Consider the following 17,480-nt stretch of genomic DNA (forward strand, 5'->3'; position numbering starts at 1 on the left):
GTGTGATGCCTAGGTTGATTATAATAGGCAAGCCATAGTTTGTGATATAAATTATAGGATTATAAGTAGGTTAGTGTCATATATATGTTTTTCATTGTTAGAAGATATGATAATATATTCTGATTTTATATAATTATTATATCTATTAAATTTATCTTTAATTATATGTTATTAGGCTTATAAAGATATGACTAAAAATAAAATTAATAGATATAATAACTATAAAACTAAAGATAAGTCTAATAGCTAAAGATATAATTAAAGATAAATTTAATAGATATAACAACTATATAAAATCAGAATATATTACCATATTTTTTAACATCCATTTTTCTTTTCTTACCACAATATTATACAAGGGGTAATTCTCTTAATTTTTCCTCCTTTTTGTCAGTTCAAATAACGTAAAAGGCATTGTAAATTAAATTAAAATGCTAGGTAATGTTAGCAATGTTTCTAATGCAATTCAGCTAGCGAAATGTAATCAATTATATAGCAAGTCTTTTAATTGCATGATGCATATTATAAATAGAACACAACATTGCATGCCATAGTTTATATTCCAAGACAATAGAAACAAATAATTCATTGAAACGATATTTGCATTGCTTTATCAGAATGAGTTCCAATCCGAAAGACATCTCCAAGAGTTTGGGCGACAAGAATAAGCAGCCGCCGCAACCTTCGAAAAACAATGGTTCGGACTCTAAAATCGGTGGCAAACCAAAGACTACTGGATCCGGTCTTGCCTATGTCAATAGAAATACTTGAAATGCCAACAACTGCATGCAAGGGGAAAAAGATTCAAACAAAGGTAAAAATAAATTATAAACAACCCCTCAACACCACTTTCTTGCACTCACAAATTTCGTTTAATTTTCATTTTTATGTTTTTTTTTTTACTTTTTTATTTGTATTTAAAGTTATTACAAATATTTGAATTGTAACTTTTTCTGTTCACCATCTAGACCCTATAGTTCGCTGATCGTTTTGATTTTATTGCAGGTGATCATGTGGAAGTGGGAACTATGTATGAAGAACTTTTAGGGTAGCAGAATATGGTTATACACAGTCATTATTTGTTAATATCTTAATATTGTTCGTTTCATAACCCTTTGTAATTTACAAATTTTAGAGCTAGCTAGTACGTAGTTATATACCAAATATCCCATTTGCGTGTAAATTTATAATAAAAACTAATATATTTGAAACTTTTATTATATGTTATGTGCAAGCTCCTTATGATTATCAAAGGATCGATAACTCACAAATAGCCTGTTACGTTTGTCCCTGTATGGAAAGATTTATTAATAAAGTAGCTTTATATATTAATTAATCGCTCATAAATATATATATTTATTTTTTAACTGTTAAGTAACACATTTTGTATATCATTTTTTTTATTATTCCATCAATATAGCAATCTCATATAAATTAGTTCACGTGTTGGATGATAAAAAAAATACAAAGATTAGTGTAATGCACTCTCATGTTAACCTTTTCAACTAATTATTGGGAAAACTCAGGTGTGACTAATAGTGGGGCAAGAAATATTTAATGGTGATGTAGGGGAAGGATTCCGAGGAATACAAATAACCTGAGTTTCTTCGGATTTGGAAAGCATCTATTACGAAGATCTTATTAAAAGAAGAGAGAGATTTCCAATAAAAAATTCGTGGAACTTCTTTTTCTTCTTCAGATAAGATTTCTGTAATTTTTAATATTTTTCTATTTTTTCAATATATCTTCCCATTTGACATTGCAAATGTTTAATTTCTGTTATACCATGAAAAAGATGGCATATACCACACCAGAAAAATAATTGTTAGTCATTCAAGTAATTTTATCAGCATAATCTTTGTCTAATAAAATTAAACTATCAATACATGCAAAGTTCCACTCTTCACGTACGCGTGTCTCTATTAATATGACCACATTTGTCTAGCTTGTCTTTTCACTCAGCAAGCGATCACTGCGCAAGCATGGATTATGAATCTGCTGCAGTAAATTTTTTAACTGCACCGGTGCAGTTTGAATCCAATGGCCTTCATAATTGACAGTAAATAATTATTTAAATTTCTATATAAAAAATATATTTAAATATTTTGAAAACCAATACTCATGCAGTTTGAAATGCAATTGCACGCAAGCTTAATAAGTTTAAAATAATTTTTTGTATTTTATTCCGTGAGACCCACATAATCAATAATCAAGGACGGATCCACCTATTGCTTTATGGAGGTAATTATTCCCATTATATTATTTTTTTACTTATATGTGTAATAAAAAAATTACCCTTATAAAAAATAGATATTGTTTCTATGAGATAATATATATATATATATATATATATATATAATATAATATAATATAATATAAGAAATAAAAAAGTGAATAATTAGATACTAGTTTTACTATTTTATCTTTTTAATTACTATTTTGATTATCTAGTTTGTTTTTTAAGTTTAATTTGGTGTTTTTAGTCTTAAAAGGTTCAATAAAGTTTTTTATTTTTTAAAATGAGTTTAATTTGATCTTATTTTTAATTCGTCTTTGAATATTTTTTAAAAAATAAAACCAAAATGAATCCATTTTAAAAAATAAAGACCCAATTATAAATTTTAAAAATAAAGAAATAAATTGAATCTAATATATATAAATTAAGAAATCAAATTAAACATTTAAAAAATAAAATGATTAAATTAAACCTAAAAAATAGACACAATGATTTATTTACTAATTTATACTGTACCTTTTCATTTGAGTGATTAGTTTCATTATAATTCTCAAATAGAGCAAGAAAATGATTAAGAGAGTTTGTCATTTAAGATGTTTTTTTTAATTAATTTTTTGAAGAATAAAATCTACAATGGGAGAAGATGAATGATTAAATAATTGTTTGATTACATAAAAAAATCATAAAATTAACAATGAAAAAATTATTAAAAAAATTTAATAAAAATATATAAAAGATTATTATAATTTATAGAAACTTAAATATTTTTTAAGATTCTTTTGTTATAACTTATATCTTTTTTAAAAAATTGTATTAATTTTTAAAAAATATTATAAAATATTTTTTTAAAAAAAATATTTTAGATCATATAACCACATTTCCTACTCTTTACTTTAATTTTATTTTTTTTCCTCTAAATCAAGCACATCATAATAGAAACAAACAAACAGTGAAGAAAAGACTCAATAGTCAAAGTTTTGAACTTTGAATACGCGGCATGACACAGCATACGACCATTGTCTCCCTTTCTATCCCCTTCTTCATTTCATCTTATTTTCACATTAATTAACTCTTTCGCGTTAGAGATTAAGTCGCGTTTCAACTCACAATATTAGTGTCTTGTTTTTCTTCCTAATCCAAATTCTTTTTAGTTTGGAATTTGGTTATAAAAAAATAATTTTATAAAGTTTTATTTTTCTGTCACCATGACATACGTACAGATTATCTACTGCTAATTATTAATCTCTATATTAGGAAATTTGATTAACTACATTAATCATATATATACAAAGCATTAACTTTAGTGGAATTGATCTTGATTTTCTAACATAAGATCTCATATTCAAGTATTAGTATGAATAAAAAAATATGATGCAGAAGGACAACATTTTAAACTATTTTAAAACACAACATATTTTTTAAAATTTAATTTGCTAGAAGTTTCCAAAAGTAAAACGCGGGGCCTAATTAGTAGCTGCTACCCGATCCCGGTCGTAAGATGTCAAATTAACACTCCGTAAAGCTACGTGGTGTGGTTTCAAAATTGTTTTTTTTTAAAAAAATATTTCAGAGTTGATTATTATTTTTTTATCATATAATTGTTTATTATAGTCAACTGTCTAGTTATTATTTGTAGGTATAATTTTAAACATTGCCATTTAATTTTTAAATTTTAATTCTTGTTTATTTTAATTTTGTGGTATTCGTTATCAATATTTTCCCAAGCGTTTTATTAAGTATATCAATTTTATTCATTGTAAAACGTGTTGTGGCGTCCATGGTACATGAATTAAATTTAGATAATACAACTAATTATGAAACTTGACAGATATTATTTTCAGATATTTTCATTTGACGGATACCAGCTGAATTGAAATAAGGAATTATATTCGGTGGCATTTTTTGGTCCTTTCAAAGCAGATCATCTAGCATGTTATCGATCAATTGACAAGTGTACCAATTCGTTTAAGTAATAATTAAAATGATAAAATCGAGTATCGTGTCCATAGGAAATTTGTTATACTTTGATTACGCATATTCAGTTTGTAAGCAATTTTAATTGCAGTGAGATAAAATGGAATAACTCATTCATGTTTCAAATTCTTGAATTAATTTTTCTATACTTTAAAAACACATGAAAAGACAAACGCATAATTGTATAATAGAACAAATACCAAGGTGAATATGTCAGAGAGTATTCTACTAGACGCGTTAAGCGCAAGAAGAGACAAAATTCTCGCTGGACGGGCTGGCTGCGCGCTAAGCTTGCTGACTCAACATTTTCTAGGGTTTCATACTCGTTTAGCGAACTGACTCCCTCGCTAAGCGGATGAGTCTCACTTAGTCAATCTGACTCGTTGAGCGAGCCCTTCAGTAGCATTTCAAAATCTTTTATTCTTTAGCCTAAAAATTCAAATAAGTTCAACATTAGTCATCCAAATGGAGTTTCCACTGTATAAATTTACACAAGAATAAATTATTTATAAATCTCACAAAAGAAATCATAAATTAGAGATACATTGCTACTTTTTATCATATTTTTAATGCATTTAATACTCATGAATAAAGATGGGAATGTGCAAACCTAAAATTAATAGTTTTCTCATCTTTCATGTTTTCACAAATTTTACCGCGATATGGAATTTGCATATTTTGTCATTCATTTATCAAAATTTAGCATATTTTACTATTCAACTCTTTTTTTTCACATTTTGTCACTTATCAAATCCCATTTTATATGTTTTATCTTTATATGACAGTCTTCTCATCTGCGTGGAAAAGAGTTAATGTGAACAGTGGAAATAACAAGAAAAGAAAATGCAAAGACAGAGAAGGATATCAAGGCCACACTAAATATGCACCAATGGCTAAAAGTGGTATTTTGCTATGTCCTTGGACCGTATTAGAAGTTCAAATATTTGACCATGAGAGTTTCGCCACGGTTTCTATCAAAGACTAACTTGGTTGGTTGTAAATTCAGAAAAAAAAAAAAAAAAACTAACTTGGTTATGAAGGCACTTAAACAAGGGCAATGCATTCTCCTTGTGTCACAAGTTTCATATAATTAAGTTTGTAAAAACGGCAATAGTATGAAACCAAAAACAACAGAAACTTCTATGTATATTACCATTCCATCAATCACTTGGGACGTAACTTCCATGCATTATTAATTGAATGTATAGTACTGTGAAGGCATGCATGTTTCCCTATAAATACGAGCCACATTGTCATGTTTCATCAACAAGAATCAGTGTTTGTATCCATATATACACAAAAAAACAACACCAATTTGAAGCAGTTAGCTAGTTAATTAATTAGTCATCTTATACAATGAGTTCCGGAAAGAAGAGCATTCAGAATTTTCTTGCCCACACAACAAGGCCAGCGCCTAAGAGTAGTAACTCCAAACCCCCAAGCAATGGAGGGATAAGCATTAAGAATGTTCTTGCAGCTACAACAAGGCCACCTCCTAAGGGTACAAACTCCAAACCTCCAACCACTGGAACTAAATTGCCCACTATCCAAAAGGCTTTTTACTAGAAGGAGATGATTCTACCGTGTTTGTTATCACATGGCAGGTTAATTACTTATAATATTCTCAATTCGTATATACATTTATAATTATAGCATTTAACAATTCGTACATGGAGATTGATGTATAATTTAAGTTGGAATTATAGGAGCTTTATTGAAGGTGAAAAGGAAGCAAGTACATGTACAATGTAGGGACGGAGAACAAATCATCTCAGCTATTGTATTTGTTAATTTACTGTATTTGTTTATTGATCACAAAAAATGTCATGTACCAAAAAATATAGTCATGTATTAATTTTATAAAATTATATTATATTATCCATCAATGTATTAAGAATTCATTGTCATCATCTGACTGATCAATAAATCATGAACAATCGTATAAGCGAATTTAATATCACACTTTAATCCAAGATCTTGGGATTTAGATTTATGAATCTTCTGCTCAATGCTTAACTTTTCTATTTTTACACAATATGAGACTTCATCATATATTTATATACCTCAATACTTTAATCGTGAAAATAAAATAAAATGTGTTTGTTTTTACATTTTAGACTCTTGAAATGGAAGTTGAAAGCAAAATTAGTTTTTAAGATAATTAGTTAAACTTATGTCACTTACAACTTTAGTATTTTATAAGGAAAAAGAACTTTGATCCTAACTAATCATATTAAATTTTAAGTAGTCACATTTAATTTAATTATGTGAGATAAAATTAATAATTTATTCTTTTTTCTTTCTTTTAGAAACCTCATAAAGGAGGTTGATTTTTTTTTTTCTTTATAATTATTTAAATGTCCATTTTTTCCTTTAAGAAATGTCCAAATTTTAATAAATAATATTTTTTTAAAATTACTATTTTTACACATGAAATTATTTTTATATTAAATGACAAATAACAGTAATTCTTATCATAATAACAACAAACATATAATTAATTTGCATAATTTTATACTAGTTACCACTTTAACTATTACAATAATAACAACAAACACAATTAACTATACACAACTTTATATTAATTAACATTAATCATTATTATCATAACAACATAAAAAAATTAATTTTATACTAATTAATTTTAGAATATAAATATATATACATGAAAATTTTGGAGGGGAATTCGGGCCCTGCCCCCTCTAGATCTGTTTGTGCTAACTATTATAATGACAATTATTTTATTTTGTGTATACATTTCTTAGATGATTTTTCTCTCTAATTAATTTTTAAAACTACCTTTAAAATAGACAATTATTATGATAGATAACTCTTCAAAACATGACAGATATTTACAACTTTTAAGTATTTTTTTTTAATTAAAAATAAAAAACAAAAGATATTGTTAGTTTTTTAAATAGATAAAATATATTGTTAGTTTCAAACTATCCCTCCGGCTCAAAATGGTTGTTTAATGTATTTTCACACAAATGAATAAAGTAAGTATTATAAGAGAATTAATATTTATCAAGGCATAATTTTATTAAAATATCATTGTTTTTTTTCTTAATTTCAATAAATATATTATTAAGTTTTCCAATAATATTATTTATTATAGGATAAAATTGAAATAAATATTAAAATATTTCATTGAAAAATAAAAGCATTAATCAATTTAGATTTTTTTTAAAAGACTTTAACATCAATCAGCTTGGACGCGGAGGGAGTAGTATATTATAAATTAAAACGAAATATCCGTCTTTGAATTAGTACCCAGTTAAAACGTTAACAAACATCAAACACGGCCCAATTCTGGAACACGCGGTCAGAGAGGGTCATCCCTCAGGCTAAAAGTTTTAGCATACCGCAAATGCCTTTCCTCTTTCGTCTAATTTATACCGAAATTACTATAGAAATTCATGGGTGCCTTAAATTGATAAAAATCAACTCAAAGAATTTGTGTTGGGTAATTTTATTTTGGATTAAATTCAAATAAAACTAATCAAATCTGTTATATTTTAGGTTTAATCATAAATTTTAATATTTGAATTCATTGATTCATTACGTTATTCGTTAATTCATTAATTTATATTAAATTTTATTATTATATAATATATTTTAAAATTAAAACAAATTAATTAATAATTTAAATAAGTGTGAGTGAGACCATGCTCACTATCTTTTCTTCTTTTCTCAGTTAGTTCTCACAAAATCACAATTTCACTCTCACGGAAATTAAGGTTTAAATTATTTTAAATTTAGTTAAAAATATTTATGCACTTTTCATTTAACTATTTGAAGACATTATAATTTTTAAATTATGATTTAATAACTTTAGTTTTTGAATTTTCAGGTTTCATGTGTATAGTTTTTGTTTATTATATTTTAATTTTTAAATTATATGTTAACATAATATGTTAGTTTATGTGATGATCACAATAATGTGATTGTTTATTTTATTTTGTGTTAACATAATATGTTAGGTTCCATGTGTGTGGTGTTTGTTTATTATATTTGGTATTTTATTTAATAAAAAAATTAACATATAAAAAAATATTAATTTTAAAAAATACTAGACAAAATTAAATATTTTGATCCGTTGATCAAATCCAACACAAGTGATTTACAAATAAATTGGTTTGGGTTGTGTTTTTATTTTTTTTCTTAAAAAATCAACTCAAATCAATTCATTCAAATTTAATTAGGTTGGATCATACATTTAGTTAAACCCAACTCAAATTGTGTACATCCCTTAAAACTATAGTAAAAATTACACACAGAAACTTGTGCATTAAATTACATTTATATCATTTGTTAAAGATTTATTTTCACTAGTTAGTTTATAGTGTAAAATAAAATTTATTTATATACAATTGTGATTAATACTCATAGATAAATTATTTTAATTGTGATATAATATTACTTTATATTGAAATGAAAGGGCGATAATTTATATATATAAATTAAAAAAATTGAGATAAATATATATATTTTAGCTAGTTGGGAGGACCGTGTGAAATTCTCAAAGAGGAGAGTGAGGTTGAGAATATTTAATTAAGAGAGGGGAGAGAAGTGAAATTCATTTCTATGCAAATGAACCTAACTTCTTATATATATTATTCAAACTTCCCATCACTAGGTCAATCAAATTATTTTTTACTCTATAAATTAAGATATATAATTTATAATATAAGAGTATATGTATTCAATGAATCTAGTTCAATTGAAGACATATGTTAAGTATGAGAGAAAAATTTGAGTTTAATTTCTATAAAATATAATTTTGAAGAAAGATAATAAATTTTAAATATAATTAAATCTCAAATAATATTAGTCTCATAATCGACTCAAAGATCAAAATATGTAAGAAATACCTCAAGATTCCAATAAGAAATCAAAGAACTTAATTACAATGATTATCAAAAATAATACAGGAGTATATAGAATTTAAAATACTGCATTATCTTTAAATTAAGAAAAAATGAAATATTTTTATATTGAATGTGATAATGACAACATGTTGTATTAGTTGAGATAAAAGCGTTAAAAAAGAAATCAATAATTCTATCTATTTTTCTTTTATATGATTTAAAGAGACATTGTGGAGGGTAAAATTGGGACTCTTAGAAACTTTTTTTCAACTAGTATTACACAATAACCTTACTAGTTGCTTTATTGTTTAAATGGTTGTAATAATTACGGCAGTGACAACCCTGCAAGATAATGATAATGGTTTAACAACACTTAAAAAGTTGGTAATTGACATATTTTATAAAGTGATAATTATTATCTTTTAAATATTTGAATTTCATTTGATGAATTTTTTAAAATTTTAATATTACATGAGATTTAATAAATTCTTAATAATCTAACCATACTTAAAAAGTAATATCATGATTGAGATATTTTAGAACATGATAATTATTATACTTTTAAATATTTGAATTTCATTTGATGAATTTTTTAAAACTTTAATATCGCATGATGTTTAATGAATTCTTAAGTATTTTAATTTAAGAGTTAAAATTACTCATTTTTATTCTCACGTAAGAAATACATTATCGTAATATATACCCCTATGTGTATGCTTCTCCTGAAAAATATTATATAAATGTAAAATAAATAAAAAAGCATATCAGGTTCATTTGGTTCAATTGCAAAGTTGACTATTTCAATCTGAAGTAACGTGAATCGATGGCTTGTTTGATCTAACAAGAGACTCAAATAGGCTAGACAACTGTTGCAATCATTCAAACCAGTGTGTTCGAATCGATTTTTTATACATCAGAATAAAAGGTTTTACATAAGTTTTTGTTGAAGAATATTCATTGAGGATTTTTTTTCTTCTCTTTTTTCCTAGTTTAATTTTACAGTCAAATCAAATAGATTTCAAATTTAATTTTTATATATTTTAATAAAACATTTTTTCACTATCAACTAATTAAAAATAACTCTAAATGTAATTTTTATAACAAAATTTAATTAATTACAGGAATACTTAAATTTTTTTGTAAGAAGAATATAAATTTTAAAATAACTGTTATGAAAATCAATAGTATTGTATTGTAATATTTTATAAATTATATGTTTAAAATTGCTAATAAATTATCAAATTTTATATTATGTTTCTAATAAATATTTTCTTATCTTGAGTCTTGATGTATGGAAATTTTTATTTTAAGTTATAATCATTTAACTAATGATAATGTGTCACTTCCTAAATTAATCTTTTTAATATTATAAGTGACTGGGATCGTGATATTATTTAATTGATAATAAAAATAAAAAAATAAAAAATTTAATATATTAAAGATTCAAAATAATAATTTTTTTATTAAAAATTTAAAATAAAATTCTTCATTTATCAAATACATTAAACATATTTAAGTCTAAATTATTATATAAGTATGATGTAAATAAATTCTTCTTGTTTCAATTGACTGGGATAAAAAGGAAGCGAAGCACTTAAGAAATTAAATAGGCGCGGTAGGCATGCTCCCCAAGGACTCGGATGAATCATGTTTGGTTAGGACAAAATTGCCCTCCATCACTTTCCTTGTTAGAGTTGGTTTCTGCAACCTACCATGCAATTCCTCACCTGAATCCGTTTTCTATTGCCACGTTGGTGAGCTCTTTCTCTTCTTCACTTTTTTTTTCTTCTTTCTCGGGATTTCCTTCCAATGCGATCTCATACATTATTGTTCGGCTAATCTTCGTAGATTCTTCGGTTCTTAGTTAAAAAGGATCGTTAGGGTTTTCTATTTTCATCTAATTGCATGGAACCAATTTGATGGAACTAGATAATACAATTGATTAATTAATTGCTGCATCGAATGGAGAAATCTGTTTAACTCCTTAAATATTTGTTTCGAATCAGTTGATTTTTCACTATGCGTATTTCAGGATCGAAAAGTCTAGTTTAACCACACGTTTGTGGTTGTAGTGGAAGCGTAACGAAGATGAATGGCATTGGGAAACTCAAATCGTCGAGTTCTGAATTGGACCTTCACATTGAAGATTACCTACCTTCTGGATCCAGTGTTCAACAAGAACGGCATGGCAAGCTCCGACTGTATGTGTATCCTCTATTTCCATTTCCATGTCTTGCTTATATGCTGAAAAATAGGGGGCAGTGAAAAAGGAGTAGTTTTTTTTTTTTTAATAATTTGCGTGATCTAATTGAGGAATGGAGATTAAGGGCATGTTTGATTACTCTTTTCAAAAAGAGTTTTAGGGTTTCTTAGTTGGCATTTTGAATGTGTTCCCTTCTGCTTTTCCGAAATGTCCTGACAATACCGTTTCCGGATTTACGACTTCTATATTTCAGGTGTGATTTGCTAGACATTTCTCCTAGTCTATCTGAGGCAGCACGTGCCATTGTAGATGTGAGGTTTTGACCTTTTGCCTTTATTAGTAGTTTTTCTGCTTTGTGGTTTCACTGTGTCAATTACTATATTTTAGAAAGTCACTGATGATGAAATTGCTGTTGAGAGAATTCAAGGTCGAACATGGTGGATGATTTCAGCCTTTTCTAAAACTAAATCTTGACCTGACGCAGTAGACTGACTGTTTTTCGTTCAATGTTGTCAAAATTGAGATTCTACTTGAGATCAGGAAGGGGATGGAAGGTTGTAAATTGCAGGATCATAACAAGGATAGAAAGATCCTGCTGAAAATGTAAAATTATACTTTAAACACACTCATGCATAGAAAATAACTTGGATAACAAAAACAACATTTAAATCTTGACATTTAACTAAAATTGAAAATTCATAACATTCAACTCATAATAAGTCACATAAAATAATTTTTTTATAACATAACTGAAAGTACTAAAACTCAATAAAATTGGAAGAGGGAACTGTCCACTACAAACAGTGTCATTGCTGTTGCCACTTGCCACCAGCCCTACTAGCACTTGAAGACATTTTTTTTTTTTGTACAAACACTGAAGGCTTAATACAGAGAGAAGAGAGAAATAGACCAAAATGTAGAATACAGGACACAGATGATGGTCAATGACCCATGAACCCAGCTGCTTCAAACAAATTTGGAACACCAAAACCCACAGATCCCACGAACCAGCAAGTATGATTGGCAATTTCACACGGATCCCAAAATTTCCAATCCCAAGAGCAATCCAGCACAGAGAGGAACTGAACTGTCTTATGTTAGGAAACAGGGCCTTATTGGAGATAAGCCTCTTAAGGTTTATCAACGTAGGCCCAAAGTTGTTAGGCACTGAGAATTTCTGAATTATGTTTGAGAGGGGTAGTGAGGTAATTGCTGAGGTTGTTAGAAGTTAGTAGTGCGTGTGTGGTTTCTGTTATAAGAAAGTGCTATTCTGATTGTAGAATCATCCTGGGGATCATTTATGAGATTTGGAGTGTAGAGATATTCTCTCACTTGGGAGAGCAGTGGCTCTCAGAAATTCGCTCTTCCCTTTCTCTCTCTTATTGCTATTTTCCATTTCTGCAAGCACCTCTGATACATCACTTATCATCTTATATCTTATATTTATAATTCTGTGCAATTCCCATATTCTATGTCCAAGCCTGAAGCCATTAGACATGATCTTTTTTTAAATATCTTTCAAATTTGCTCACTGACTCTGAATTTTATGTTGGATAGGATACATTCACAAGGTGCTTCAAGTCAAATCCTCCAGAACCTTGGAACTGGAATGTTTATTTGTTTCCTTTGTGGTGCTGTGGAGTTGTGGTTCGATATTTGATTTTGTTCCCTATTAGGTTAGCTTATTCCTTTTCTATACATACTTACATGTTATGCATGATGCGATAGTACTTCTGAAATCATTCAATCATAGAGTTTGCCTAGCTAATTTCCAATGCTACATTTGCTTGTTATATGCATCAAGATTGGCAGCATTTTAGAAAAAAAGTTATTAGGATATTATTTGAACTTTAGTTTCAATTAAACTAAATTTCCTTTTCCTCATGTATGTAATCATTAAAAAATAGAACCAATTTGATTTAGAAACTGATCCCCATGTTTGGAATTCATTAAAAATGAATTGAATTCATGTTATCTTGCTAATTTTCCTCTTTTACCCTTCAAATAATATGATTTCTCTATAATGAGGGCAATGTTGTCAATTTAAATAGTTAAAACTTAAATCGAATCAAACCAAATTTGAGCAGATTTCTGCATGTACTCAACTAAAATCACAGATTTCAAAATCAAAGCAACTCCTTTTGAAAAAAGAATTTCATGTATAAATCATGAATTTTTAAATTTTGTGACTTCAAATGTAATGTTTGTGTTTGGCCTATTAGTCCCTCTTTTATGCTTTTCATGTTAATGTCCTGGCCATGTGATGTGTCCTATTTGACTCTGCAGGATTCTAGTGTTGGCATTAGGATGGATTATATTTCTTTCAGCCTTCATTCCAGTGCACTCCCTCCTGAAAGGAAATGATGATTTGAGGAAAAAGATTGAGGTATCAATTCAGATTATTCTTGCTATTATCCCACCTAGTGGGATAAGGCGTTGTTGTTGTTGTTGTTGTTGAATTATTTTTAACATAGATTTCTGTTTCTCTATAGTATGCACTAGGAAGGCTGCATTTACTGTCTGTTATAATTTCTACCAGCTTATAATTTTAAGACCTCTTTGAACTTTGAATCAAGTCCATAAAAAGTAAAAGAGAGGCTTCAACTTTCTGATTTAGCTTATCTTAAAACACAAAATGATCTTCTGGTAATGTGCTAATAATATTTCCAATGCTAAGGCATATAGTGTCCAAATATTTGGTATCGTTTGTGTTCTACATATTATTTGTATTTTGTTTTTTATTATTATCATTACGAAGGAGGTTTGAGACTTGGTGTGAATTGAGCTACTGCTCTTAATCCGCTTTTATTGTAGTGTTTTAGTTAGCCTTCACTTCATTTGTTTTAATTTTAAACACCTGTGGTCTGATGTCAATTTTCGTTGCCTCATCTATCTTGAAAAGCATTGCTTTTGTCATATGCTTTATCTTTTTAATTTCTGTTAATTTTACTATCATATTTGAAGGATTTTTGCTAGGAAGCTGATTTTAAAATCTAATTACTTGTCAGCCTAGTGGCCCTAGAGGAAAAAGAAAAATAGTTGAATGATTACATATAAAACTTTAATGGGTAGACAAATGGAAGAATCAATACATGTTGAAAAATAAAAATATAAGTAGATAAAATCTGTTATTTTTATCATCTTAGATGAATGGAACGAATTTTGGCCAATTTGCTGGAGGACATAGTTTATGCCCTTTATTTTTTAAATATCTATTTACTTAATTGACGGATGCTGTATGCAGCTGAGTACATGGCATAAGATGTATACAACTTCTAATTGGCTCTTTCTATTTTCCTTTCCTTTCCTTTGATGAATAGAAACTTCAATATACTCACTTGCATCAATCCAAGGTATTTTAAATTGTTCAATTCTCGTTTCTTTCAGAGGTGTTTGGTGGAGATGATGTGCAGTTTCTTTGTTGCATCATGGACTGGGGTTGTCAAGTACCATGGGCCAAGACCTAGTATCCGACCAAAACAGGTTTGTCTGATGTATATTGATGCTACCATGTTCTTATTCGTATATCCATCAAAATGTAAATGTTATTTATTAATAATCTGCATTTTCCTTTACTGAACAGGTTTTTGTGGCCAATCATACTTCCATGATTGATTTCATTATCTTAGAACAGATGACTGCATTTGCTGTTATTATGCAGAAGCATCCTGGATGGGTTGGTAAGTTTATAGTGCTATATGTTGGCTTTAAATACACAAGAAGCCTTGCCTTGTCTTTATCATCAAAACAGTTTTTTTTGTTATCTGTATTTGCTTGTGGCATACCATCTGTGGGTGAATCAGTTTTTAAGAATATTATGGTGCTAACACAATTCCACTCTTCTTCTGAGATATCTCCAGTATATTTTAAAATTCTTATCAAAATGAAAGCTTGTTTTCAAGTCAGAGAATGTGAGTAATCCAGCTATTGTAGTACGTTGAATATTTTGTTACTAAACTATCTTATCAAAAAGTGGGTTTGAGCCTAACTCAACCCTACAAAACTAACTTGTAAGGTGAGGATTGTTCCCCATGTATATAGTTTATTTCGGTGCTATCTTTAGTCAATGTGGGACTTCAACATGTCCCCTTTTGTCCATGACTACCCGTCATGTGGGACTTTGACCACCCCCCTCCCCCTCTATCTATCCTCTATCTATGGTTGACCACGATATAGGTGGCTTTTCCAACCCACGCTTAAGTGGGGAGCAATCCTCACCTTACAAGCCAGTTTTGTAGGGTTGAGTTAAGCTCATAACCTACTTTCTGACATATCTAATCATCCAGCTCTACCTTCCTTCAAGTTTGATGGACACTTCACAATTATAAGTTATGCCTGATGCATTTCTGCATTTCATTCACAGGATTATTGCAGAGCACCATTTTGGAGAGTGTGGGGTGTATCTGGTTCAATCGTACAGAGGCAAAGGATCGAGAAATTGTGGCAAGGAAGTAAGTATAATTGAAAATGCTGGGAAGTATATACTTCAAATCTTATTCTTACCTGATTTTTCATATTTCAGATTGAGGGATCATGTCCTGGGAGCTAACAATAACCCTCTTCTCATATTTCCTGAAGGAACTTGTGTAAATAATCACTACTCTGTCATGTTCAAGAAGGTATAAGATCATTTGCATTTGCATTATGCGAAATGCTGAGTTTTACACTTTTATTTTTACATTAGGCTTTCCTTTTCTTCTTTCCGTTGACTTGTATTCTAATTCTTGTTGTCTGATAGTTTAAATTGAAGCCTCTTCTAATTTTAATGATGTTTAGGGTGCATTTGAACTTGGCTGCACAATTTGCCCAGTTGCAATCAAGTACAATAAAATTTTCGTCGATGCTTTTTGGAATAGTCGAAAGTAAGAAGATGCTTGTTACATGTTAATTATTTCTGTTTCTATTCATTCACTGTTTTTTTTGTATTGCTGGATAAGAGTTGTTGTATCTCCTACATTTGCAGGCAATCATTCACCACTCATCTCTTGCAATTAATGACATCTTGGGCTGTAGTTTGTGATGTTTGGTACTTGGAGCCACAAAATTTGAAGCCAGGAGAGACACCCATTGAATTTGCAGAGAGGTAACAGATCTTTGTTCAAGATTGTTTGGAATATGCAGTGATAGCATGTACATAATGTCTACATTTTGCTTCAAGGCATTGAAACAGTATCTATTATTTCAATGGTGTAGGGTTAGAGACATAATCTCACATCGTGCTGGGCTTAAAAAGGTTCCTTGGGATGGATATCTGAAGTATTCTCGCCCTAGTCCCAAGCACAGAGAAGGAAAGTAAGTTTAATCTCTCAATTATGTTATCTTGTGGTCTTTATGACCTAGGTGTTATAATTAAAATCATGGATGTGAGTTATTTTTGTTTCATGTCCTAAAGTCAATAGTAGAGGTTTATGAGTAGCTACCAAAGAAGTACATTAAAAATAGACTAAGTGTAACACGTTGTTCTCAAGGAAAAAAGGGGTGTATAATCTTTTAGAATATAATGGAGGGTACTAGGTAGCATAATTAAGTGAAAACTAAGTGGCATTTGTGTAATAATTGAAACACAGAATATTTCCATAAATCAATCGCACCCTTAGTCATACATGAAATTTAGCATTGGCAGCATTTCATGTATCTACTTTTCCGTGTTGGATTTGTTAAATATTATATTAAAATGTAAAAACTTCTAAATTTTGTAATTGATTCTGTGTGCTAGAATTTGCTTGTACCAACCAACCAGTCATACCATGTTTAGATAGATTTGTTCACGCATTTCCCATTCTTGAGAAATTTAAATCATGTTACTTACCTCGTTGATTATCATAATAATTTTTGTAGGCAACAAATATTCGCTGAGTCTGTGTTGCGGCGCTTTGAGGAAAAATAATGTATATCTTTTTACTTTTTCAGTAATGATTTTCTCCAACCCTTGTTTGTACTCCACTTACTACTATGATATACATGTAGATCTTACATGAAGTTGCCTGAAAATTTTCCATGACCAGTTGCGCTCTGTTATGGACAAAACTAACAGGAACTATTCATTTTTAGGTATGAAAACTTTTTGCAGTTAAGACAATTTGAATCTCGATATGCCTATCTAAATTGTTACTATTTATCCAATCCTACAGTTGCCGGCCCTTAAAAACTAAAACGAATTGGCTCCTCCAATTCGTCATAGCAACTGCGTGATCTA

At 28.8% G+C, this 17,480-nt stretch overlaps 1 protein-coding gene and 1 long non-coding RNA gene across 3 annotated transcripts; both read left to right on the forward strand.

Annotated features, from left to right (window-relative positions):
- Nucleotides 1-550: 550 nt before the first annotated feature.
- LOC114421236 lies at nucleotides 551-1,332 on the forward strand. Its single transcript, XR_003668509.1, has 2 exons — nucleotides 551-814; nucleotides 1,006-1,332. It is a non-coding gene; the product is annotated as an uncharacterized LOC114421236 (long non-coding RNA).
- Nucleotides 1,333-10,677: 9,345 nt separating this feature from the next.
- Nucleotides 10,678-17,407, forward strand: LOC114421486 (glycerol-3-phosphate acyltransferase 9-like). Of its 2 annotated transcripts, none has more exons than XM_028387422.1 (13): nucleotides 10,678-10,835; nucleotides 11,114-11,282; nucleotides 11,538-11,595; nucleotides 12,842-12,960; nucleotides 13,571-13,670; nucleotides 14,672-14,767; nucleotides 14,868-14,964; nucleotides 15,648-15,735; nucleotides 15,807-15,903; nucleotides 16,061-16,146; nucleotides 16,248-16,367; nucleotides 16,478-16,576; nucleotides 17,123-17,407. In XM_028387422.1, exons 2-13 carry the CDS (start codon nucleotides 11,170-11,172, stop codon nucleotides 17,169-17,171), a joined length of 1,122 nt encoding a protein of 373 aa, XP_028243223.1. In that variant the 5' UTR covers nucleotides 10,678-10,835; nucleotides 11,114-11,169; the 3' UTR covers nucleotides 17,172-17,407. The 2 variants fall into 2 exon arrangements, with proteins under 2 accessions (XP_028243223.1, XP_028243224.1); XM_028387423.1 differs by having other exon boundaries at nucleotides 10,679-10,835; nucleotides 11,154-11,282.
- Nucleotides 17,408-17,480: the final 73 nt, after the last annotated feature.

This window comes from Glycine soja, chromosome 8 (genome assembly GCF_004193775.1).
Source record: "Glycine soja cultivar W05 chromosome 8, ASM419377v2, whole genome shotgun sequence".
Lineage (NCBI taxonomy): Eukaryota > Viridiplantae > Streptophyta > Magnoliopsida > Fabales > Fabaceae > Glycine > Glycine soja.

What these genes read in the sequence shown, in the direction of transcription:
- LOC114421486 (XM_028387422.1), top strand. Translation starts at nt 11,170, where the DNA reads ATGAATGGCATTGGGAAACTCAAATCGTCGAGTTCTGAATTGGACCTT. An exon ending in ACTCTGTCATGTTCAAGAAG is followed by an intron (nt 15,904 to 16,060) that starts GTATAAGATCAT and finishes AATGATGTTTAG; the next exon opens with GGTGCATTTGAACTTGGCTG. An exon ending in GCTTTTTGGAATAGTCGAAA is followed by an intron (nt 16,147 to 16,247) that starts GTAAGAAGATGC and finishes CTACATTTGCAG; the next exon opens with GCAATCATTCACCACTCATC.